The 27,279-nt window shown below is 41.2% G+C and overlaps 1 protein-coding gene across 1 annotated transcript in view; it reads right to left on the bottom strand.

Moving 5' to 3' along the window:
• Positions 1 to 27,279, bottom strand: part of ALK (ALK receptor tyrosine kinase) — a 316,680-nt gene that overhangs the window by 67,423 nt on the left and 221,978 nt on the right. The window contains exons 6-8 of the mRNA XM_075496570.1: positions 14,037 to 14,168; positions 5,957 to 6,088; positions 4,364 to 4,464 (exon numbers count right to left, since the gene is read on the bottom strand). Of these exons, the coding sequence (XP_075352685.1) occupies positions 4,364 to 4,464; positions 5,957 to 6,088; positions 14,037 to 14,168 (365 nt within the window). The remainder of the gene's footprint in view (positions 1 to 4,363; positions 4,465 to 5,956; positions 6,089 to 14,036; positions 14,169 to 27,279) is intronic.

Below are 27,279 nucleotides of genomic sequence, written 5' to 3'. Positions count from 1 at the left end.
CAATGCTGGGACTGAGGGAGATGGGATTGCCTCATTGTCCAGATGTGGAGGGCCAGAACTGGGTCTCCAGCTTCCACACGAAGGCGAGCACTCCCTGGACATCTGCAATGCTCTTGTGTCAGCTCTCTGACATCTTTGCAAAGTACCAAAAAGTAGACAGCCATTATAGTCTGGAAACTGTGCACACCTAGGGGCTATCAAATGAGGCAAAGCAATTTAGTTTTGCCATGGGCGGTGCCTGAGATGACAGCACTTCCCTTGGACTTTAATTGCAATGTGGTTTCACAGATTCCCAGACAGCAGTACAGCTACTGATGACATGCATATGGATTTCTTCTTCAAAATGACAAAATGTCTAACTACCCTATGATCCTCTTTGCTCTGTCAGCCTTGTGCAGGCCAACTGATTCCCACTCAGAGGAGGAGAATCACAGTGTGAAGAGAAGGGGCGAATAATGCTGTGCTTTATTGCTTAAACTCTATAAATTCTGCCTTTAAATCATGCCACTGTTTGGATTAATTCTTTGCACTTTATGTGCATTCCTACACTCAATTACATGTGCTCTGTTTCCAATGAACTTTTACACGTGGCTTAAAAGATTTTCACTCTTGATTACTGTGACTCAGTTTGGTTCCTGAAACACTTCCCGAGCTTTTTGTTGCCTCTCCCCTTTCTGGCTACTTCAGGGTAATGGAGCATCTCTTCATGGGCTACGCATACCACTTCCTGCATTCCCCCAAGATTTTGTAGAAATGCCACAGTTTCCCTCTACCACATAAATTGGGTTTTAAACACACAGTTAATGGGGTCAATAGGCAAAGGACTCTACCGAATGTGCAACATGAAAAAGATAAAGACTGTCTGGACTGCCAACAGAGAGATTCTTTGAAGCCAGGATACTCCAGCCAAGATTTAATAAAACAACAAAAAGAAAGAGAAAAACTAACTGAACCAAGAACAAAGGGCAGCATCACAAACTAACCACTCTGACCTGCCAAAAGCACTGAAGAACAAAGAAAATGAAAATATAAAGCCGCTCAAAACAAACAGGAGCAAAGTGCAATACAAAGGTATACACAAAGTGCAGGGCACATTAGGGCCAATCCCAAACATGTGTGGGAAAGTACAGGCTGTGTTTATTACTGTATCTCCTGCATGCATTTTTACCCTCTTCTCATCTTTTGATGCATGTGGGGCAGTACAGAGTAGGTCAGGCTGATTTTTCCTTTTCTGAGTTAATGAGGAGCTTCCCACAGGGCATGGGAAACGCTAGGGGAGCACAGCCTGCAAGCAGCCCAGCACGCTCCTGGTGACCAACCTCAAGCTGGGGAGAGCACAAAGATGGAGGGTCGCGCTTGTCCTGCACTTAGCAGCAATACGTATGCCAAAGATCATCCAGGCTCTGGAGTCCCCCAGTGCTAGCGTCAGCACTACTGCAAACAGCTGCTCAGAACCTCAACAAGGAAGGTGTTTGGACCAGGCCACCCCACAAGTCTCCAGGGTGTTAGCAGTCGTTTTCTCAGACTGTTCAGTCATTTCCATTGCCAGTATATCACAGTGGAAGATTAAACAGCCAGGCTGAGGGAGAAAAAACAAGCCTGAAGCATTAGCAAACTCTTTGTGGCTGGCACCCACTGTGGACTGCTTGACTGTTGCCTTATCAGCATTGAGTCCTGGTTCCATGCACATTCTGGCCAAAACCCAGAATCCTCCAGCCTGGTAAACACTACTGCAGCAGGTAATGCTCCACACGCTGAGGCTGAAGTAATTAATTCCTATGTACACCTCAGGCTAAAAAGCAGGGTGTCAGCATTTGCTATGGTGGGTGTAATAGTCTAACATGACTGGATGAAATAAAAGCAAATTAAGGGATAAGGGGAAAAAATAGTAGCTTCAATATGCAGTGGGCCTAGTAGTGCCCCAGAGCTTCCACATAGCAGGGAGAGAAGAGAGGGGAGTCAAGATCAGCAAACTGGCGATGTCTGCTGGCCTCCTTGTTGCTCTCACGGCTTGCAGCATACGGCCTTTGATAAAGTCCTGTGCACAGAGCAGAGGCAAGCCCCACTCACCCAGCAGAGGTGAGCGAGCTGAGTAGCCAGGGCAGCACATTCAGTCTTATCCCCGGGAGTTCAGCTGAGCTAGGCACGTTGATACTGGGGTAGACACAGCATACAAGGAGGAGGAAGCATGTTAAATGACAGGCTTAAGGACAACCTCCATCATTAATATATATTGGTGCAGGATGTGAATCTGAGCCAAATCTCTCTGGGGTACTGGAATCAGCTGTCAGAACTAGCCACTATGTAAGTGAACACGCAAGGAGAGCAAGCAGATATCTAAAGGAGCATGTGAGCTGGATCAAATATAAGAGGGAGGGCAGGTTTATGGCTTGCTCTGACTGTGGAAGAATAAATGGGTCTAATTCGCACACGCTTGCTGAGATCCCTTTGCCACATGAATCATGAGCAAGTTTTGTCAGTAGGATTTCAGTTTCCAGAGAACCTGTCCTGGTTGTGACATGCCAGGTGGAGCTGTCAGCAGTGACAGGTAGAAGAAAACTCATCTTTTAGTGCCTGAACTTGAGCCAGTTCAATCAGCAAGTGATTGAGGGCTAATAAATACAGGGCAGCATTATCGTATTTTCACAACCTCTCTTCTGACTATAATTTCACTATAAGGAAGTTTGTTGGCACCTGTTGGAGGAATAAGTGTGTAGGGGGGAATATCTCCTTTCTCCTCTTGTGTTGTGCTGAAAAGTGGAATTAAATTATTCTGCTCACAGACAGATTGTTCCAGTAAAATAGAATTTGAAGCCACCAGGGGCTCATTGAGAAGAGACGCTTTTACACTATATGAAAAGGCAAGAGACAAAACCCTTGCCAAACTCCTTCACTCTTTATTACCGACAGCTGCAATGCTGGATGCGTCCGGATGCCTTTTAAGTGCCAAGGGGAGTGACGGAGGTGGGATGGCATGTGAGCAGATGAAATACATGGCAGCTTCTCCCCCGACGGCAAGTTTAATTATTTGCACTGTTGTATACACAAGAAAAAAATATACACATATTGGGAAATCATTCACTCTGATTCCTGTGTCAGGTGGATTATGAAAAACACTTGCTCTTGCTGGTCCATGGCAGAACAAGGTCTTAAAATATTCAGAACCTGCATATGCCTTTGTCACAGAAGGGAGGAAAAACAAGGTAGAATGTATTTGCTAAAGGAGGAGGACATGAATATATCAAGAGAGCAAAAACAGATGCACTTTGCTATATGAACTGATATCTCCAACAGAAGTGAACCAAACCAAACTTTAAGCCAAAGAAACATCATCTTCTATGTACTTTTATTCCAGAGAACTTTCTAACACATCCCTTCTTGTCCTTTCTGCATTTTAAGATCAGTGGAACAGGGAGAATCTGATTCTTTTGTCTGTTCACTGCTCAACCAACGAACACCAAACTGTGCTTTGTTAGGATCAAGTTTCCCAAATCCCTCTGCTCTAGGATCTAGGATCTTGTGTGACATTTCAGGGTGATCATTCAAGGTGTGAAATGCTCTAAGTCACTAGCCATGGCTCAAAGTCCTAAGTCATTAATAGTCCCATCAGTGATAATACAATCTGTGAGGCTATAGACTACAGTAAAAAGATGCAGACAGGTCATCTTTCTGTAATCTGCAGTTTAAGGGTTAAGCACAATTGACTCAGAAACGACAACCGTTTGTGCAGGGTTGGCAAGCCTTGATATACTGGCTTAAGTTGATGTCTTACGACTGTCAGCAGCTTTTCTGCTTGAATAAGAACCTGGTTCCATTCTACATGAATTTATCTCTGCTGCTGTTAACTTCAGTGCGCCTATGAACAAGGCCTACATGAGGATTTGTAGGTTTGAGGTGCAGCATGATGAAGGCCTGCCAGCTCAAATCCCAGCTGTGCTAGAGAAAGCATGCACCGTATTTTCTGAGCAGCTCAGGGGCAGTCCTGAAGCCTATTCTATCTTGGATCTTGCAAATACAATGTTTGTTCATGCAGTAAGCTTCTTCCTCTTTGTGTTTATGTAATGCTGGCTGTCCTACCCTTACAGCATATACGCCTGATTATGAAGATTGTAATACATCATGTGAGGCCATACAATGAGGACAAGATATGCCGAGCTTTTCAGAGCACATTTTGTGGCATTTCAAGCAGCTAACCATATCTTTCCCGTGCACACAGGGGCATTAAATAAGTATATTTTATAGATAAGCCACCAGAGAAAGTGGTTGCTGTGCTACTGACCTAGGGCCTATATTAGAAAACCAGAGTCAGACACACAATAAAAGCCCTGTAAATTGCAAGAGAAAAGAGAACATTAGGACTTGCCTCGCAGGGGGAGTTCCTCAAAGGAGCTGGAAATGCAGTGCTGGTCATGACAGTATTTGCTACTGCTGGTGCTTTGCTGGTGTTAAGGAGGAGTGCACAACCTGGATAAAAGAACAGGAAGAAGGTCAAACTGCAGCACTCACCTTCTGTTTTCAGGGTTTGTAAAACCTCCCCAGAACCTGTTAGCTGGCTCCTACTACAGGACAATGCCACAGAGCAGAAGGCTTTTTCAATTTATTAGGGATGCAGCTTCACCCAATAAACATACTCAGGAAATACATTTAAGAAGTCTGTCTGTCTGTCTACCTTCCCCCTACTGCTATCTTCTGTTCCTCCATGACTTCAGATTCATCCTCCTTGCAAGGCTGAATAACAAAATGTATCTTTTATGAACAAAAAGTAACTTGGAAGAGAGTATTTACCTTGGCCAATCCCAAACCAAAATACAACTATGGCAAAATACCACCAGAGTAATATTAATGCAGCTGGAAGCCTCTTTGCTCCTTTAATCATTTGTTGTAACAAGAGGAACGAGGGCAGTAGTAACACCAGGGTTTTTCCTTGGCAGCTCTGCATGAAAAGGTGTGTATTTGTACTATTTCAGCTCTGCCCTCCAGCTCAGCAGGGTACCACTACTTAGAGCCCAGTTATTTGGGCTTTCATTGAAATTGCCTCTACAGCACAGACAAATCATGAATCAGCAGCACTTTATTGCCACCTCCCCACAGTACCCTCTTTCTGGCTCTTTGCCTTCATGTTCACCTATGCTTCCATCACTTTATGATCTGTAATACTGTGGGCTGAGCCATCAGACGGCATAAATGCACTGTAGTCTATACCAGTTCACACAAAAGTAAAGAATCTTACTCTTCATGTTTAACTCTGGATCTAACTTTCTAAAGCAATGTTGGGACTGTACACCATTAACTGCTGTTATTATTGTATCCCTTTAGATGCTCTGTGCCTCAGCAACAAATGCCTCCAATGATTTACATTATTGCATTAGGAAAAAGCTTATCCTGGCAGGTAGCCTGTTTGCCAGAACTCAACCAGCAGTTCAATGGTTCAAAAACTCAACCAGTTCAACGCCCAAGGTATAAACCTTCAATGGTTTGTACAAGAAGGATAAGAAATGAACTACTGGGATTTAGCTAGAGGAACCAAGTATAGAGTAATTATATATAGAAGTGGAACTCAAGGGACAATGGAGCAAAGAGAAGACAAATTAGGAAATGAGAAGGGGAAAAAAGCAGAACAGAGAAACAGAAAGTAAACAGGAAAATCGGAAAGAAAAAATCAGACCAGTATGGATCATGCAGATGAATACTTGGTGTGAAGTTGTTTAGAAAGGGTCAAGATCAGTATCTGATGTCAGTTGTGGAAACCTGAAGTACCAGTCTATACCTTCAAGACAGAAAGTGAGCATGATAGTCTTTTGCTCAAAGCACTTAGATGGCTTTTGTTTCACTGGAGGCTGAATATATAAGTACATAGGAAAATGTGCCTTGTGTCTTATTCCCTCTCCCCACCATTTGTGTATCTTTTTTGCTCTCCATTGTTCATTCTCTGCACTTACTATTTATTCTCACACACCTTCTATTGAAGGAAAACGGTTGTGCTCCGGGCTTCCAATCCGCCATGGAGAAGGATGGGACGCAGAAGAGCCCTGCATCCAGCCACAGTTTCCTCCTTCAAATGAACAGTAAAAGCCAGAGGGAAGATTTTCTGCAAGAGGGAAAGACACACACACATACAGAAGAACCCAGGTGAGCTGAGGAGGAGACTCCTGGGCACACAGAGAAGCTGCAGTGACTATTCTGACCAGGGTGCTCAGGGTATGCAGGCCCCCCTCCTCCCCCCCAGCTACTCAGTCCTTTTGTGTGGAGTCGTGTGCATGCCTGACCATGGGGAGGGTGGTGGCAAGGGAAACAACCCCCAGGCTGTGTGACTCCCCACACACTTTGACGTATCCGAGTGTGAGGACACATCCCAGTGTACATTATGGGGTCTCCTAAATATCTGGCCTCTACAGCTTCACAGGTATAAACCCACTCAAGGTTACACCTTGGAGATGGCTTTCCTAACCACTGCTTCTGCAGCCCCATGGAGGGAAATCTTGGAGAGGGGTAAGTTCCTAGCATGATTCCCCTCCCTTACAGTGTAGGTCTCTAGTCACCCCAGCTCCATAATGAGACCTCTTCTCTCTGTAAGCACTGATGCGGTCTCAGGTAAAGCACTGAATCATTTTGTGCCTCAGTTTTTGCACCTGTGGATCTGTTTGGTTGAGATGAATGGATGAAGAGAGGATAGTTTATTTTAAGCCGTACTTCCAGGCTTTGAAGCCCACTCATTCTGTCACTGGCTTGGGATTTCAGGCAAGTTTCCAGCTCCGAACAATAAAGACACATTAGCTTTTTTACTTTAAATTAGCCAGTTTTAAAGTAATAGTCATCTCATTCAAAGCAGAAGGTAACTTCATGCCTTCTTCATCTCCTTCTCTACCTACCTTGCAAGATCTTCTTACAAAGGGTGCAAAGCACTGCTCCTCTTGCCCTGAGCCATATACTTATATTGCCATAAGTGAACATCCTCTACTCAGCCACGTATCACGCATTTCCTTCAAAACTCATGAAATAATTTTTCCCATCATCCTCAATAAACACTCACTGCCTCCCTAATTTCTACTGTTGTCTAGTTCTACTTTTGCCTTTCTCTTCTTCAACATGAGGCCAGACTCTGTACTTACTAAGTAACCTCAGCAGACAACAGACCTTGTAAAATGCCATGTAAAGTCACAACCACTATAACATGATTTTCACTTTTAGTGAATCAGTAATGGTCTTTAATATAGATTCTGCACCCAGGGTGCAGCTGACAACTCCGCCAGGTACCAGAAGGCTTCCCAGTAGTAAAAGGACACAAACTGGGTTTTATGGTGAAAAAGGTAGAGCACAAAGCTAGCCTGGCAGAAAAAGGTGCCCTTTTAATAGAGAGTTACATTAGGCATTAAAGATGCCAGAAGAGAAGTAACGAAGAGCAACCAGGCAATTTACCCTGCTATATAGACTAACCAGTCCTTGGGACTGGCAGTACAAAGCCCGTGAACACGGCTGTTCAGTGGGGGTGGTCCTTCTGCCAATAAACCAGAAAAACTGCTGTGATGAACAGATGTAGCCGTAAAAGGGATGATGATATTCCTGACTTCTCAGAGTTTTTACACCATTGTGTACTCAAATCTGTACTAAAAACCAGTTTATCCCATATTTGTTTTCTCCTTTCCTGTTCCCCTAAACTTCCCCTAAAACTATCTTTGGTTTTGTTGTTGTGGGTTTTTTTTTTGAAAGAAAGGAAAATGAGACAAGAAATCTGTTTAAAATTGCAAGACAAAAATGAATTTTCATGTGCAAACACATTATAAGCCCCCATATCCAGGAAATTAGTTTTTCCTTTCAACTGCTTGTCAAAATCAGAGTAAAAATTTCTTCACTTACAAAACGTAGGATAGACTACAAACTCCTAAAGCAAGAGGACGTGCTGGTCATGTGATAGTGGCAATTTCATTAGCGTCTCTATGAGAAGAGGAGGCTCCTGAACTCAGATTTTGACGTGATTGTTAGGAATTTTTCCCTCTGAAATTTTCTCTCTATGAAGTGAGGCACCAATATCCAAACTCCAGATCATTCAAAATGTTTAAATATCAGCAGAACCCCCCAGCTGAGTCTGCAGGTCAATTAAGTACCTGCTCACAGGGCCTCAGCTTTGACTCACACACCTCAAAAGGCAGTGGCACATTCACCTACTCCTTGGTCTACCCTGAGAAAACAGCTGGCAACCACCACAGCTGCAGTGTCTAGACCACAAGTATTTGATTTTCTAGCAGCCTGAATCACAACTCACTTCACAGAGGAAACTGAAACAAATCTTACATCTGTGGCTTTCTAGTAGGGCCAAATTTGAACCTGGAACCTGACATGGAGATGGCAGGCCTGTTTTATTGTTATTTTCCACAAGCACACAAATTTGTTATGAAAAGATCAAAACCTGTACTGGAGTTAAGGCTTTTTCAAGTTTTTCCTTTTAAAAATCTCCAAATTCATTCAGCAGTCTTTAAATGTGAAGCCGTTAAGCAGAGAGTTGCTTCCCTTGTGTTCTACCCCTCTACAGAACTTGATTATATTTCATTGCGCAGCCTGAGGCTGGGAGCCAAAGAAAATGACACATTATAATGTGTCCTGAATTCCTACTGAAACAGCTTGGCTCAGTGTCCAACTGAATTCATTTCATGGCCATACGCTACCTAGGATGATGTAAACAAGTCAGAGCAGCAGGAGGAGTCATCTAAGTAGCAATCCCTGCCTGGAGGCCAGAAAAAGCTCACTGTCGATGAACAAGGGCATAAATAAGAAGCTATTACTTTCCCAGAAAATTTCATTCCTCCTCCACAAATTAATTTTTTATGAATTTTCAGATGTCCCATACACTGGATGCATTTTCTCTGCTGCTCTTTCTTACTTTGAATACATACAGCACCTACGATTCCACATATTGCTACTCCACAAAGAGCTCTTTGGCTAGCACTTTTCCATCAATGTGTACTTCTCAATTTTCTGAACGTTTATAATTCAAACTCACATTAGCGCAGACACTGAACTGATGAGGGAAAGCTAATCTGACTTTATTGGAAAATCAAGTAAACGAGGGGGCGGGAGTTACGCCTATTGAAACCTGCCATGTTGGATATTATCATTAGTGACAGAAACCTAAAAAAATTTAGACCTCAGTAAGATTAAGATGCAGCTTGTGGATACAGGACAGAGAATAGAGTAATTCAGTGAGACTGGAGCACTGTGAGAATGTGAGAGCCTCTGCTTTTATTTGAGTGATGAAGTAAGAGAAAAGCTGTAGGGTGTTAAACTTGTTCCTAACCAAATATTTTCAAGCCTTCAGAATGATTTAGATTTTGCTTGAAAGGTAATTAAGTTTAAGGATTTTTTTAACTTTAATGCAGACTTTTCATCCTTTAAAAGCAAGAAAAATTAGCAACTGGCATAATTTATGAAGCGGATGGAGCACGCTTGTGATTCAAAACTAGGTGTAAATCAACCAGATACTATAGTTTAATCTTTTGGGTGAAATTCCAGACATATATTATAAAAGACACAAGCATAAAAGTCTACTCTGGTATGTATGGACCTTTACCAAACGTAGGAGGAAATCTCAGAAGGCAAAAAGATCATCTACTCAAAGAACTTAAAGAAGCACATGAATCTTAAACATGAATTTGTTTCAATGGCTGCCTCCATGCTAGCAAAGGTGGTCTGCCAAATTCTACCAGAAATGAAGCATAAAAAAGGAAAACACTTTTCAACACAGTCAACAAAGAGTTATCCTGTAATGCCAGAAGGCTTTGCTGAGTTCAGAACTGCCAGAGGTTAGAATTTGTTGCTAGAGCTATAGCTTTTGATCAAGAAAGAAGCAAAAGTATTAGTGTATGCAAGACAGGAACCTTAAGAGAGCGCTACATGGCAACAGGTTGTTACTTCATCATTTTGCTTGCAGGGAGACTCTGCTGGGCTGTATGTATCCCTAGGACATAAATGAATCCCGTGGTTTCTTCATGCATTTTTGCCTGGAAAGTAAACTGGCCCCTGTAGAATTAATTATCTATGCTTTTTTGGTCACTTGCTCATGTTATCACAAATTCAAACTTTATAGGTTCCTATTCTAGCTGCCATCTGGTCTCTTGACAGATGTGTGCATGCACTCCTCCAACCACATAGCACAGCCTGAGTCACTCCTTTCATGAATCAGATACCAGTCTTCCTTATCTCACCTGTCAATGTGTTTAACATCTTTAAATATTCAATGAGGCAAAGAGTGAAAATTACCCTATAACCCAGTGGTTATGAGATTTATTTGAAAGATGGAGGACATTACTTTCAATCCCTATTCCAGGTAAAATTTATAAAATGTGGAAGAGCAACCTCAGGAGAGACTTGAGTAACCCTTTTTCTTCTGAACTAGACCAGAACTCCAGACCACAATCTTGGAAACTCTCCATGGAAATAGGAAATGTGTGTTCAAATTCACTTAGGCAGAAGAGAGAATCAGTCCTGGGTTTGTCATACCCTGGGTGAATACTCTAAGTTCTGGGCCTCTAGATAATAAATATACTATCAGCACCTCCATTCTTTTTTTTCTTTTTTTTTTTTTTTTTTTAATTATATTCATTACTTTCCTAACATGCTTTGACCGATTAACCAGTATTTTCCCAGGCTGAAATTTTTGGTGAATTTGAGACAGAAAGTAAAATCATTTTGGACTAGCCAAAAGTATATGCACTTTTTTTCAGTAAAACTTTTATTTTTGCCCAGACTTGCTGCCCTGCAACAAAAGATTACTGAACCAAAATCCAAAATATTGTTAACTAAGAAAAGAAGTACAAAACTACTAAAACAAATTCTCCCTTCCTGTAAAGCAGAGCTCTGCCAATCTGTATTAGTAAATAATCTGAGTTTTCATCTCTGTCTTACCTTGTCTTATTATATCTAATATAGCTGGTACCATACCGGCTATATTACATATATGATTCTCTACTACAATAAGAGGAAGTATGTTATTTTTTTGCAGTAAGTTATAATCCATAAAAGCATGGATTTACTAGCAAAGACATAAGACCACCACTATGTGAAGTCTTAACCTCTGTCTGCAAAGTATGCTTCTGCAAAGTAATTTTCAGTGTGGCACTTCCATCAGTCCGTTAAATCTGTATGTCTGATCCCAAATCAACACAGTTTGGCATCTAATTCCACATCTGCCTCTTTGAAGCTGTCTTTTGCTCCTGCGAGAATATTTGATTATGACTCAAACAGCAACATGCTTTTCTCTAGGGGTCATCCCTCTGATTTTACACTGTCTACACAGACTAATTGGTTGCATGCAGAACAAGCACTGTTGCATTTCATTGGCCATTAATAAGTAAAGGGATGTTAACAAACAGCTGGTGTTAGGGAGATTTTTTTCAGCTAAGGAAGGAACAAAAATCAAATGAATAGGAAGAAAAAATAATATATATATATGAGTACCTGCATAGCTAAAAGACTGTGAAAGGAAAAAAACCCCATCATCTCCTTGAAGCTCAAAGACAGATGCCTTTGGTTAATGGTAATTTTAAAAGCTCTGCCCTCAGTTTTGAGCATGGCTACATCTTTTTCTGGCAGCTCTTTTGTGTAAGCAGAAGCATTTGGGAAACCCTTTTCTCTGCTTTATATATCTGAATCACTTTTTGCCATGCTTGCAAAAAGCTGATAAAAACATCCGTGTTGCTCAGGAGCAAAATGACAACTGAAATGCTGAAAGATGACATATGTTTTGTGTTGGGCTGCCATGCAGATGTAACTGACATCTAAAACATCAGATCATTTCTCTGTTTTGTGTAAGAAGTCTTATGCCAACAATATTCAACACAGTAAAGAGGCAAAAGCAGAGAAATCAGCCACAGAACTGAGCAGGCTTGTAAGTGGATAAGCAGACATACCCACAACTCAAGCTCTTGCTAAGGCAAGCCAGTCTTTTTTGTTGCCTGGGTGGAAGATGGTGCATTTCAGGCCTTTTGGCTGGGAGTAAAAACTCTCATTCCCAGTACCTGTGGTTGAAAACAAGCCGTGTGGTCTTCTCCTCAAGCTAGGGAGCGATACTCTGCTAAACAGGCAGTTAAATAGGCTCTGCTTTTTACATTTTCTCATTTACATTCTCAGAACATTCTTTGCTGACACAACTGTAAGTGCTATACTGCTTTATGCAAATAGCTACAGATGAATGCTGCATGGAGGGAGAAAAGGCAACCAAACCAACCCAACCCCTGTGGGTAGCCTATGTGAAAGAGGGACTGGTCACTTTACCAACTGGCTCACCATGGGATACAGGGTGGCAGCTAGGGGCAAAAGCAGAGCCAGCCTCCTGATATGTGAATATGGACGAGACACCAGCCACAGGTGCACCCAATGTTTGAAAATAACAGGTAAGCATGTTCCTCTAGGCCTCCCCCATCCTATGCTGGTATTTAGTTTACATCCATGATTGGTGCAACTCCACCTCGTGAGCTCTGCTGTTCCCACTGGTATAGACAGGATTACCCTCACAAAGGCAGAGCCATTTATAGCAGAAAGACACAACAGTGTATCTGGACATATAGCTGATGGTAAATAATATGTCTCTCTACTTCCAATGAAATGAAAATGCATTCAACCTACTGATTATCATAATTTACTATTTTTTTTAATTAAAGTGTAGAACACAATAGAAATACCATTATGAGGTTTTAGAGCTCTGTTTTAAAGCTCTTAGTCAAAAAGAAAGTTGTGATACTACTAATTGAAGCATTATTGGTTCTAAGGAGCTGCAAGTCTGCAGTGATGACACTGTTCCTACGAAAGCGAATTTAATGTTCACTGAATGTGTGTCATTAATGAACATAATTTCAAATTGTAACAACATCTAACATGATGGAGAAGCGTATCGTTTCAAGCTTTTAACTAGTTTACTAGATGACCCCAGGTCAAACCGCTGTTCTCCACACCAATAAAATCTGTTACTTTATTTCTTTGTTAGCAGCAAAGAACTGAAGTTGTGTCACTCTCATGTTATGTTTACGCTAGAAACAGCAAAGGTCTGTTAGTTGAGACATCACCTATATCAACGCAGCTTGTTTGAATTACCTTACCCAGATTCTCCCCTGCTCTAGCTGTCGCATATGAAAGCTAAACTGAGAATAACTGCCTCTTCTATTCCAAAGGCTTTTGCCAGGACTGGTATTTTGGTCAGGGAACACATTATTTGCACACCAAATCAATGCAGCTCTGCTGACAAAAGTCCATAGGCTAGATCAGCTGTGACACACACATTTTAAATTGGTAAATGATGAACTCTCAACAACTATTTTTCTTTATATATTTTCCCTGTAGATAACCATACAGCTGACAATCCACCACTCCTAACTATCTGTAGACTGGCAAAGGAGAAGACGCTGCAGGTAGAATATGTAGAGGTATAGAAAAGGAGATAAGGCATCTTCAAGACAGTGAAAGGAAGGTCCTAAAGTATCTAGGTTATGCGGCACAATTACAAAGTATTCAGGCACAGCAAGTTTTAAGAAAACTCAGGCTGCTATCTATCTTCTACTGTATTTTATTAGACTACTGACTGCTGAAGAGAAGATAGAGAACAAGAGGAATTACAAAGACACAGGAGCTGGTCAAAGACAAGCTACTGGCTCTACTCATTTTTCATCTTAGAATTTTTCTCCTTCCTCTCCCTTCTCCCACATGCTGTGCTACATTTTGATTAAAGGCTCTAACAAACTACACATTTCATAATTCCGTATGGCATCTAGCTATTGAGGCTATACTTCCTTTGCATTTTTGATCAGGACTTTGGAAGAGATGAAGCACTAAGAGCATCTTAAGAACCTGCTGCAGAACTAATGCAGACGAGTACAGGAACATACCAAATGGTCTGCTCCAGGCAGACATCCAGAGAAACTGCATGTGTTATGGAGAATACTGGTCTTTTGATAGTACCAAATTAGTCTATTAATGCTCTCAGGCATGAAAATTCAAAACAATCAATACTTTTGGAAAAGCAGGATGCAGCCTGGAGGTTTGGATTTACTCACTGCACATATCTCCCTCATCTTCTCCCTCGGCGCAGTCCCTGATGAAGTCACATGCCTGCCCCAGCCTGATCGTCGTTCCGTTCCAGCAGCTGAAGGAACCCTCCAGAGCCATTTTTGAGCCAGAAGCAGATCCTAGAGAAAAAGACAACAAAACCCACTTCAGATTACTGAATTGCCTTCCTCTCAACCAACAGGTCACAGGATCCTGGATAACACTGAAGGGGAGAACACCTTGTGAAATCCCCTCAATCCAATGATTACTTGATAAAGGAATTATTTTATTTTGTTTGACCTGTTTAATCTTTTCAAATATCTAATGGTCCACCTAACAGAGAACTTCAGTTCCCCAGGCATTTCTGGTGTTTTAACTTGGAAGGCATCTTTGACCCTTGAAAAGAGGGCTGAAATCCTGCAGCCTGCTCCGTAGTATTTCTCAAGAACAACACAATACGCATGATAGCTTTTAATTGCATGTGAATTTACTGCTAGACTGACAGTCCTGAAGACTGATATCCTCTCTGTCTAGCTCAGGAGTAACATGGCTACATGGTTTGGAAAGAACACAAGCTTTCATCATACCCTCCTGTCAACATGTATTACCTATGACTTGGATGTATCACGTTGTCATATTCTCTCTGCAAGAAAGAAAACAGTCTGATCTCTGCTTGTAGTTTTGTTTCTCTTCTATACCCACTCCTGCATCCTGCACTCCCCTCCCCTTGAGTCAGGGAGCCCACAGCAAACTACATCTACCAAGACACAAAAATCACTAATTCATTTTACCTATGCTATGCAGCAAAAGGCAGCTAGCAATGTGGAAAGGAGCCAACTCCTATGAAATGAGGTCACTGAACATTACAATCAGAGGCCAGTGTCGTCCTTTCAGAAATGATCTTGAGTACTTGTCTCTTAGCACCATCCTTTTCTGGAGGGACTTGATTCCCTTGACAGCTGAGAAGTCAGAGATCATCCAGCCTGATGGGTATCATTTTCCTTACCGTAGGAATTCCCTCACCCCAAGGTCTTTAATTGTAGCCAAGTGAGACACTTAAAAAAAAAAAGAAAAAAAGGATTTGTCCTAAAAGACACATGCTCTAGATCAGCCACCTGGAGGAGGCAGGAATTAGTTCAGCAACATCCTACATCAGTACACATGGAGGAGGCCAAGCTTGAGAAGTGCAAGAGCCCTTTCCACAAAAATCTGGGTGTAGATACGATTCACCGAAACCTTCCTGACTCTCTGCAGAGGTGTGCTTCAAGTTCACTACTCCTAGAAGGCAAGCCTAGAAGTACAAAGAGGTCTGTGCTGTGAATTCCCCACTGCAACAACTCCTGCCCTGTCTCATATTAAATGGGTAAATGCTCAAGATTAAACCAAAGCCTCTGGGCAGAGTGAGCCATTGTTTGCCTAACTCATCCGTGCTTGCTAAATAGTGCAGCTACATCATGTTCTCTGGTACTACAGGGAGCTGGGAATCACTGGTGATTCAATTAGATGTGCACTTGATACTTTTATTTATATTGCCTGCCAAAACTAAAAATTAATGAAGCATGTAGGAAAACAACCACTATTTCTCTTCAAGCTTATTTTATGGTGCAAATCAATTCAGGAGTGGGGGGAATACATGCCAAACCTTTTTAATAAAGGACCCTGGCTCCTGAAAAGGGTGCTCTGTGTTACTGTCAGCTCGATTTTTTTGACTGCCTTAGAGCAATTCTGGCTTGCTGCATACAGGCTGCACAGTGCCCTTGCATTTCAGTCAAGGTCAAGGCTGACTACAGAGGAGAGCTTTGCAGAAAAAATAGACCAAGTAACTCGGAGCTGGTTGCTGACAATTTCTGCAGGTCCCTTGGTAAGGGTTTAAGGCAATGAGAGGATATCCTCCTTGGCCTTGCTGTGCTCCTTGCAAAAATGCACTCTTAGAGACACCACTGAGAGCTTTCCCTATGTCAGAAGCAAAGCTCTTCACATGTCACAAGCCAGTCACAGCAGGCTCAGGTCAGTGTGCAAACAGATGCTATAAAACTGTAAGAAGCGACTCTGGTAACTCAGTAGGTGATCCCTTCTCGTAGGGGTATGCAATGAACCTGTGTGGCACCGTGTTGCTGGAAGTACCACCCAAAGAAAAGTTAAGAGACAAGGCCCAGAGCGCTTCCATAAGGTTAATAACATCACGACTCTCTTAAAAATGTTGAAGTCCTACTCAAATTCAGAAGCACTTTTGTCTCTGAATTACCCCACAGATGGTTTTGAAGAAACACCCACGTTTATTACCAGCTCTCATGTCCCACTCCGTTTATCTGCAATCTTTTCAGCAATGTCCATGTTTTATCCCAGCAGCTGCTGGGATACGATATGCTGAGATTCAGAGGAGGGGTTATTGTAGGCAATGGAGTTTTTCTGTTTACTCAATTCATTTTAACTTTGTAAAGGCACTCAGTTTTCCAAGCACATGACTGCATTAACACTAATATAATGGAACCAAGGCATTCCAGAGCACCTACTATCTTCCCAGGTGTCTTTGTTGCAGCCCAGGAGCACAAATCTCCTGAAGTCAACTGACTGTGGTATTTAAAAGCTGTCAGTTGCAACTAGACATCAAGCAATTCCAGGAGCTTTTCCTCCACAACAAAGCAGCAGATTTGCATGCTCATTCATCTCTGCGGAGATGGGGCTTGAATTAGCTCAGATTTGCATTAGATGCGTATATACATGCTCCTTGTATAGGTTAGAGAACATAAATAGCAAAACTGCAGCCCGGGGAATGGCTGGGTTCTGTGACAGTGCATGATTTATTCCTGTCTCCTGTTTGCTTGCTTACTGTGTACACAAAGACAAAATGAATTGAATAAAGGAGATGATTAACTAGTAAAACGAATAGATAACCAAAAAAAGCCCAAATACAAATGACCCTTTTAATGGGCCACCTAATGCAGATGTTTGCATCCAAGCTCAAAGAAATTTAATTTTTAATTAAAATATTTTGTAACAAAAATAGACATTTGATCTTTTCATTTCCCAGCCCCAATCACTCCTGGCAAGGTGAGCCAGAATGACCTGGATCGCTGAGTCAAGTGGCCTCAACTCACACACAGATGATGTGTAAGGAAAGGAAAATGAATGGTATCAAATAAGTATCAAAGTAAAATTTGTGGGAGACATCCTTTATATTTACAGCAGTGTTTATGTAGCCAGTGGCATCCATAAATTATTGCAGTCATTAAGCTGTACCACGGCTGGCTTGGAGTCTTATAAATCATTATTTAAACAGCAACATTAAACAAATGGCATTTCAGGCTCTAAATTGAAAGGAGAAACAAACAACTCCTTGGGGAACAAGTGCTGGCTTTGTATCTCACAGGTCCTGCTTCTGAACACAGTCCAGCCTTGGCAGTGTTCAAATCCAGTACCAGACCCTGGACACAAGTGACCGCTCTTGACTGCCCATGCTTTTGGACTTAAGTTTCCATGTAGCAGATCAGCATGAAAGGGGAAAATCACGTGGCTTAGCCTAACGCCGGATAAGCAACTTACTGCTCAGACTGTGGGGCCAAAGGGGATGTATTTCACTCCTCAGCAGATTTTCTCTGGCTTGGGTTGCCTCTTCTCTCCTCCGCCCTCCCTTGATCAGCAGAGAAATTGAAGTGCACTGGCAAGTTCTGGTGTGTCTCTCTCTGAGGAATGTGGCCAGAAAGATTGTGATGTTTGATCAGGGCAAAATGGGAACCTTCACCTTACTGCCACCACAGCTGGCCAAGCGGAAGGGAAGACTGAAATTCTTACAGGCATTTCCAAAGATATCCCTTACCTCGCAAACTGGCTACGCTGCTAATTATCATGCAGGATTAATCAAGCTGAACGTAATTATACCTTCACATGTTACATTCAACTTCTCAGGCCATAATTTTTAATGCTACCGAAAGCTTTTGGGACCAATAGTCAGGTAAAGCCCTCCCACTCAGCACACATTAAAACAAGAGAGCTTAATAGGACAGTACTTGGTCGTTGGTAAAAAACCCTGTCATTTCTATTATGCAAAACAAGATGAACAGAAATTGCAAAGACCTGGGATGAATGTGCACCCTCGTGCATGTTTTACCAAAAAGCGGCTGCTCTCTGGGCTATCCCTGAGGAGTCTGGCTGGACACAGCTGAATTGACTCAAACAGTTCTCGGGGCAAGACCCTGTATGCACACATGGTGAAAAACATCCATTTTTAAATGCATGTATGTAGTAAGAAATATCTACCCATGGAACTCCACCATGCTTATCTCACCATACGTGCTACCCCTCAAAAAAGAGAAACTTTCCTATTATTTAATTACACCTCTTAAATAATATTTTCTAATGGGCCAGTGCTGCAGTCTAACATTTCTCCACTAAACACCACTAAAAATCATGGATTGTGCAACCCCACTGACAATGCTTATCTGTCACAAGTATTTGCCATTAACTTCTCAATTTCATCTGTTCCTCCTTTGGTTTGAGTTCAAGGCCTTGACTCAGAGATATTTAAAAAGAGAGTACTTGGGGGATTTAAAGGTTGTGTGAAACAAAGAAAAGCTGCTGTCTAGCTATAAAAGGATAGTGAGAATTCTGAGGAGTTTCTGATTATTGATTTTTCTATGACTTGCCATTTCTGATGGGCACATCATTTCCTCACCCTTCATCTCCAACCCTCCAGCATTATAGCAGCACAGACATTTGAAGGCCGATGGCTCACTTGGTGCTGAGGATAGCCATATTCCAGAACAAAGTAAATTTCCTATTGATACGAGTCATTAATACCCCTGCTTCTACCATTAGAGAAGTTGGAAGGTATGAAATAAAGGAGGTAGGGAAGTGAAAGAAGAGAAAGACGAGTTCATGTTTAAGGCAATTGAAGCCATCCTTGGCAAATGGCCATTCAACTCCAACGTGATATAGGGCAGATCACATAAATCAAAACTTCCACAGCGAGCTATGCTGCCCCCATTTTCCAGCCACCCACCCCAGGACACCTGTATTCCGATCTGCGGAGAAGCCAAGTGGTCTCAGCTGCAAATGAGACCAGTGGGAGAGATACTTGGAAAACACAATGTCCTCAAAAAATGCTTTGAAAAAAGATTGGCCTCCAGGTTTCTCACACCAGGCAGCCAAAATTAGTCAACACTTCATAATTTCTGGCTTTAATCTTTGTAACAGCATTGTTACTGTTGCTGTCATTGCCTAAGGATGCAAGTGAAGCCACATTTGTAAGAGGAGGTGATCTCTTTTTATTAGACTGCCTGATACAGGCAGAAAAAGCAGCCCATGTTTGTATATGCCTGAAAGCTTGGCCACTTTTCCAGTTACATAAATTGACTTCAATCTTATTTCACTTCCTATACATAAAATGGGAATAAACTCATCACAAGAGCTCGACAATGTTCATTTCATTAACATTGATAAGGAACTAAGATGTTATAATAACAGAGCCATGAAAAAACCTGTAAGGAAATTATTTACTTTGTCTTCACGGTGCAGTTTGAATAATTTACAGTGTAAAATGAACAGGGCCATACATCTGATGAAGGCAGGACAGAGTATAATAAATAACTTCCCATTGAGGGAGCACCCCCTACCCTGCATGCTAAGGGCACAGCATTCCCACAGTGAGCTACTCCGAGAGAAATCTTGCTCTTGCTCTGCGTAGAAACAGAATTTTCAATTCACAGAAAATGTCAACATTTCAAAATGTATCTAACCATAAAATAAAAATGCCCAAATTTCTCACAGAATAAAAGTTTCAAAACAATTCTGGGTTGGAAATACTGACTTAAGAGGTTTAAACACATAACTAAATATTGTCATAAACCCAAGAAATTTGAAAACATGTGAATTCAGACAAAGATAAAATGTTGGGCAGGAAACGCAAGTGAAAACTTACTAGATTGGAACTCACTCATGTCAATAATTCAGCCAGTTCGGTTCTGACGTGCTCTCCCTCTCTGCTGCTGCTGCTGTTTCAAAGTAGGGATGTTATGCTTAGTATATAAATTTTAAAACATCTGCTCTTTCAGCCTTGCCTAATGGCAGTATGATTGCTTATACCAAAGAAAGCTTCATAGTACACTTGAGGAGCTGGTAGTTGTCCACTGCCACGTTTCAGTAGCATGACCTTTCCACAGAGCCATACAGCATTCAGACTAGCCAGGCCCTCTGCGTTCTCTTGGAAATGCTTTTGACCAGGTCTAGTTACTTTTCCTACCTTTTGATTGAATGACTTCCCAACATTAATGTTTGTGTGATGTAGCTTTCCTGAATTTACAGCAATGACTAGCTTCCTTAAAACTATAATGAAATAAGAATGTGTTATAAGAAAGTTAGCCATATTTCACACTTTCTCATTTTTCAATTAGGGAAGTTGACTGAGGATCTAATATTTATCTTCATAGCTCCTGAGACAGCAAATAATTGCTGAGCACAATAAATGACATGATAATGTTTTTCCCTATTAATCTTGCACAAAATCTAGCTGCTTTTTTGTTTTTCTTAGGGCTCATGGTAACATATGTATTTTTTCTTGTGATTTGCTTACCAATGAATAAGCAGCTCCAACAGCACATCCAAAAATTAATAGTAAGCAAGTAAACAGCAGCAGCGAATTTTACAAAGGAAGTGTGATTTTCTAGCATGCAGTGGTACCTACAAATATATTCTGTGGTATCTACAAAACGGAAAAGGGCCAAAAGAGATGAAAAATACTTATTCCCAAATACCTATGAAACACTGTGTATGCATAGTCATGGGACTTTTTTTTAAATTTCATCTCACACAGCAGATCTTTAAGGTTTTCATCCCTAAATATGAACATCCTGACTTCGAACAGTACAATGGGATAGAGTAATTTTGTTAAAATCCCAAATCTCATTTCTTTTGCTTGCTTTTTGTTGCCTTTGTTTCAATATCAGACTGCATTTGCTATTTGATTCCCTTTTCTATCAGGTACCATTGCATCTTTGTGAAATTAAAAAAACCAACAAAACATTCCCCCCCTCCCAGCTTTCATACCTCTCCTAAAAGCAGTGATTACTATATTTGTAACAGTAAGCAACTGGTTAAAAAAAGACAAAAAACCCTTTTCTGTGATTTTCTGTGAATTTTTCAAAACACAAACATTGGAGAGGGAAAATAAAAAGGTCCAACTTCTATTATTAGCTCTGCCATTCCCATCAGGTCTCTCTGGGTCTGAACAGGCTTGGAGACCAGCTCTTATCAGCCAGCAACCCTACCCATGGGGAACACCGGCCAGACCAGACGGATTGCTAACTCACTGGAAGATGAATGCTGCTTGCCACATGAGGCGGATGCTGACAAAATCATGAGGTGGTTAAGATCTCTAAGCTTACCAATAGACAACAGGAGCAGATTTAACATGAGTCCACTCTCAACATCAGACATGGAACCGAATATGAAATAAAACAAGGCTACTGGAGACAGGTCATGAAAATAGTGCTTCCAAACTTCATGCGCGCCTCTTTTTGGGTAAACCGTAATAGTTGATTAGATAGAAAATATATGTAATTTTTCACATTTTGCTTCCTAGAAGGCTGGATTCAAATCCACTTCCAATTACTCAAGTAAATTTTATCTTTGCCTGTTCAGGCTCCCCAGTTCCAAACACAACCAACACTGCCACTACACGTAGTGGATTTTTTTCCCATTCTTATTTCTTAAAAACACCACATCAAGAAGAACATCACTAACATTTTAAAGATGAGGAAACTAAGGCACACGTCAACCAATTTCATAATGAAATGAGACTGTAAATTGCCCAAACCAGACTAATTCTCTGACTCCTGTTCCAACCTCTACCAGTTGGACTGAAGTTGACCAGATCTAAGAAAAAAGCCACAGAAAGGAGAGACTGGAGAAGATTGCTTGGCTCATCAAGAGTTGATTCCACGCAGGTCAGATATAACCTCTCTCTGAACCCTGCAATAGTAGCATCTCTGTAATCTCTCAGTCCTGCACTTTTAGCACTGCCAAAACAGAGGTACATTTGTATGCCTTGTCATGAAAAACACAAATAGAGGTATGACACTTAATTGTATTCAAACATCATTTTAGATAGGAATCATATTTTTCGTTTCTAAAATGCAATTCTGCTTCTATAACTGTTTAAAGCAGTATCTCTCCTTTAGCTGTCAGCAGTATTAAATTAAGGTTTATGGCCTTACTGCAGATCAGTTGCTGGGGGAGATGGGTAGAATATCACAAATCAGCACAATCATGAGCATGCATATGTGGTCCCTTTCCACAGGGTGCAGTGATGCATCCTCACATCATAGCCAAATGCTTTACTGTGAAAAGCAGTGGCCTCACAGTGGAAGAGCAATAGTTTTTCCAGGTAGAAGCAGAGGCTTGCTGGGGAAGAAAGTTTCATGTCATGCCCCTCTCCACCGTGCCAACCTCTGCGAAACTCTGTAGTTGTATAAGTACAACAAATTGTCACCAAGGAGCTAATTTCCACTTTGTTCAAAAACTGAGCAACAATACCTCAAAAACTCAAAGCATAAGCAAAATGAAATTGCACATAAGCACTTGCTGTGAGGGACAGCAATAGTATTGGTGACACATAACAGGTTTGCCACTGAAAGGGACTTAATGTGGATGGAGGCTATCCAGCTTTCAGTTCTAGGGAAGCAAAAAGAAACACTGCAGCGTTACCCTACCTCCACACATCCCTGAACATCAGTATGTTGGTGGATGCTATGACTCACTGGTGACTCTTCTAGCTGAATGCACTGAAAACTGCCTACATCTCAGTGCTTTGAAGCCAGTCCAAAGGGATGGAGAAGTAGCAGTTCTTTGCCCTTGTGTATCAGACTGTGCTTCAAGGCCTTGCTACACTTGAATGAAATTATCCCAGGAGCAAAGCTGCTGAAGGTCAATGGCCCTCAACATCAAAAAAAGCCTAGAGAAGGACTCCTTCCTGGAGTCTGTGTCTCTGCCGGAGGATCTCTGCTAAGCCTTGAACATGTGGAAGACTTATGAATTGGGAATGCTTACAGAAAAAAAACAGATGTCAGCAAAGAACAGAGTGATTAGCTCTGTGTAAGCCAAGGTACATCCTGACGACATTAGGGAAAAAACACATGAAGGCATGACGTTACAATTCCAAGACAACCACCCATGTTTCAGGCAGTCTCTCTACTGTCTTGTGGCATGCTAAAAGACACTTTGATTATTGCTTTCCATGCAAGATCTTTTTCCCAAGCATATACTGAGGTACAGAGAGAACTGTAAGAGTTGACCAATATCATTATTCAGAATTACCATGCCCTGAGGATGAGATGCCTGTGCGTTGATAGCCACAGTAGAATAGTTAGACAAATGTTAAATAATATTAAAATGGCTTTTTTATTATTTTTAATACTGTGATAGGAATCTTAATAAAACAGTTGGTATGTGTAAAGACAGATCAAGGAGACAGAACATCTTACGTCTCTCTCTATGACTCTAGGTTTTCTTTAAGATCTTTACCCTTCAGTGAGCAGACTGTGCAATCAAACTCTCAGAAGACTTTACACAATTACTCAGAACTGACAGTCATTTCTTTTACAGTTCTCATTTTCAAATTTGGTACCATAAAATGTATGCCAACCCCAAATATTCCTTTATATCCACTTTGTCAATAGGCTTTCTGTTGAGTGCAAGCTCCCCTTCAAGGTTCTTCCAACCCCTCTTCCCCCCTTTTTCCTAACTGATTCAGTTGGCCATTAATTACTCTCTTAACTATTGTCAGCAATAGTATTTTCACAAATTTGCTACTGCTGCTGTTATGTAAAATGCTCCTCCCAGCTGGGTAGGTTTCAGCAAAGCATAACACCTTGTTGACTCTAGATAAATCTATTTATACAATGCAAATGTACCTCCTCCTGGCAGACAAATCCTTTATAACTAAATCCTTTATAACTGTAAAATGATTCATTACACAAAATAGAGAAGTAGGACACACAGCTTACTGCTCATTCTTCATCAAGACCTAGCAAACAGACATTTGGGTACAAAACAAGTAATAAAAAGAGAATATTGCAGGGGTTGCTAGCCCCACTGCAAAGTAAATGGGGTTAGTCTGGTTTTGTGGCAAAAGGGTAGTACGCTACACATGAATAACTATGGGAAGGTCCAGAAGGAGGAGCAGAGCACATGAAAATGCCATACAGAACACAACCCAGTCACACATGCATAGTACTCTGACGGACTTGGAATCAAAAAACAATTAGGCATATAAGGAACTAAGAAAAGAGGAACATAAAGCAATTTCAGGAAATAAGGAAATGCCGTATACTCTCCACCAAAGATCTACTGGATTGTGGCGTGGTTTCAAAGGAGATGTTGGAAAAAAACCCCATCAGTTTAGGAGAGGGTTACAGTTAACAAACTGTACTGGACAGGACTCACTTGACAGCACAAACGGCACAAACAAACTGAATAAAAAAGACCCACCAAACTTTCTTTTGGCCATAAAATGGACTGGGCAAGACCTAAAAGGTACTTTACATTTACATGTGTCTACACTTGGTCTTGAAGTATCAATTTAAAATACCAAATAATGATTAACATTCATTTTCATATGCATTTCATCAAGCCTTATCTCTGAGAAGCAGCTATTTTGGGGAGGTCAGCCATCTTAGGGATTAGGGAACACAAACTCTTCCTGTTTTTTACTATGATCCATTGGTTGCTCTTTATTTGTACTTCCATTCCTCTCAAGCTGCCCATGGTCCTCTTTGTGGTATAGTTAAGTTATACTGAGTGCAAAGGTGTTAGATACCCGCTATATGTTTTTTTACAACGAGAACAGTTAAAATACCTGACTTTCAGCCCTCCTGGGGCTTTAACTTAATGGGATGTGGGTGCAGTTCACCAGCTATAATCAATGTCACTGGCCAACTACTCACATCACCGCAGTACCTCAAAGCCTGGAATGTAACCCATAGTGCACGGGGAATCTACATTCAGAAAGTTTAGTGAAATACCGTCGACAAAATCAACTGCCCTGGAATTTGTACTTAAACCAGGAAAAATGCCTTGCCTCCTTTTCCAGGATTTCTTGATAAACAGCAGCAGGACTCTTATGCAGCAGTAGTTACAGTAACGGCTCTCAACCCTACTTTGACCATGCCCTTCCTTCCCATCCCACAGGTAATTACCGCTGCTTTTTAGTGAGCAATATAATTTTAAACAGTCTGTCAATGAGGTATCACAAAGATGATAAAAGTGCCTTCCCTAGCATCTAAAATGGATAAAATCAATGATCCACTGTCCCAGAGGCGGTAACATAGTCAGAAAGCTCAGAGGCCTCTACGTCCACAGCAGCCAGGTCTTTATGGGCAACAGCCACTGCATTCTCTGAAAGGTTTTCAGCAGAACAGTAGGGAAGCTAAGCAAACTAAGAGCTGGCAAAGCTAGGGTGGCAAATCCAAATTATTGGCCCCCTGTGCGCGAAGCAGTTTCAGCACAGACAGCAGCAGTTCAAGTTTTCTCCACACTGCGAGAACTCATCCATCCTACACCCATTTTACCTCCCTCTCCTGTTCAGTCCAGTGACAATCCTGCTGGGTAGGTCTCTGGACAACTTTGTTCATCTCTGCTAGCAAAAAGTAGAAGTGAAAGGTATCTCACAGCAGTCACTAAGCCTCTTCCATGTGGACCATGACTAAGTTACCCGGTCATCCAGTGTATTCTTGGAAATAAAAAGCCTGGCATCCTTTTCCCAATACCCATCAAAAGGAAGAAAGGATTAAATAACCAAGGACTGAGCACAAAACAGCCAAAACACAGCAGCCTAGCATCATTTTTTGAGGTACTTCAAACCAGCACTCCATTTGTGTGCACAGGGGCCTTGAATTGCTAGCAAACTACCCTCAGAAATGCTGCCTAACAAATAAAGAATCTGATGGTCAGGATTTCCAAATTGGTTCTTACGCTGTGACCTTGGATAAGTCTCTTCACTTCTTCAAGCTTCCACCTTGCTTCCTGTGACAGAAGGAAATAACACTTTGTGGGGGATATGTGGCCTCGCTATTGTTTAGAACTAGCACTATGTGAATAGCATATTTTTGTTTGCACAGAAAAAAAAATAATCTAATTTTTAAAGAGCTACCTAAAACGAAAGTGTCCCCTGCAGAAGAAAAATGTTTGCTCAGCATTACTCCAAAAGATTTTTTTTAATCCGAAATAAAATATTGGTTAGCTTCAGGAAACTTTTTATTGTTCAAGATTTGTTTCACTTCAGATATTTCATCCTTCCTTTATGCCTTTTAACATAGTTTCAAATAAAAAAACTAAAGTCCAGGGAAAAGGTGTTAAAATTTAGTTTCTTCCCTTACTTTTTTTTTTGTCAAAACACTTACTAAGTTCGACCAGAATTTTCAATAGCTTTGTCCCACTAAGTTGCATTTTTAACAAACCTAGAATAAAAATGGAGATGCTGCTTATCCTTGTGTAACACATGGAGGCTCTCAAGTGAAAGGCTGTACCGAGTGTATCACCAACTGCTAATCACAAGCACGGAGGATGACAGAATGACTTGAGTCATTACCACATGCTAACGCAGCATCTGTCTGAGGAAGCTCTGGGTCATTTCAGCTTGGTCCTGTCCTCTGAAATCTACTCACTCAGACAATGCACCAAAGAGACAACTTTCTACCATGTTAGCACTGACAGGACTGACAAGATTCTCTCCATTTGGCATGCATTAAAACATGCAAATATTAGCAAAACACAGATTTAACTGAGGGAACCTCAGATCTGGAGAGTAGTGAAAAACACCCCTGAAGCCTGCACAGTTTCACATGAGCACTATGGAGGTATTATGCTGCTATTGCTTTCTCAGTGAGAAGCAGTATGGAAAACAGTTAATGTAAACTCAACATTAAAAATTTCACTGACAATTAAGGTGACAGATTAAACTGATCTACATGCAATCTGCAAACTGATTTGGCATTCACTGATTAATGCAGTAAATTAGATACTAAAATCTCACATGCAATGTTATAAATCACTAACTTCACTCAGCAATGTATATGTGGTGTCAAACAATTTTTGATGCTGTGTAAGTTACTAAATTTTCCATAGGTGAAGCACTGAGTATCTATTACAGTTTTAGGATGACATTATGAACAGAGACTTTCAATTTCTGACCAAAATCACTTCCAGACTTTGTCACTGGAGTACTTGATACTATTATAACTGCTCAGATTTCCAAAATTC

This window comes from Mycteria americana, chromosome 3 (genome assembly GCF_035582795.1).
Source record: "Mycteria americana isolate JAX WOST 10 ecotype Jacksonville Zoo and Gardens chromosome 3, USCA_MyAme_1.0, whole genome shotgun sequence".
Lineage (NCBI taxonomy): Eukaryota > Metazoa > Chordata > Aves > Ciconiiformes > Ciconiidae > Mycteria > Mycteria americana.
This window is presented reverse-complemented; position numbering and strand designations above follow the sequence as displayed.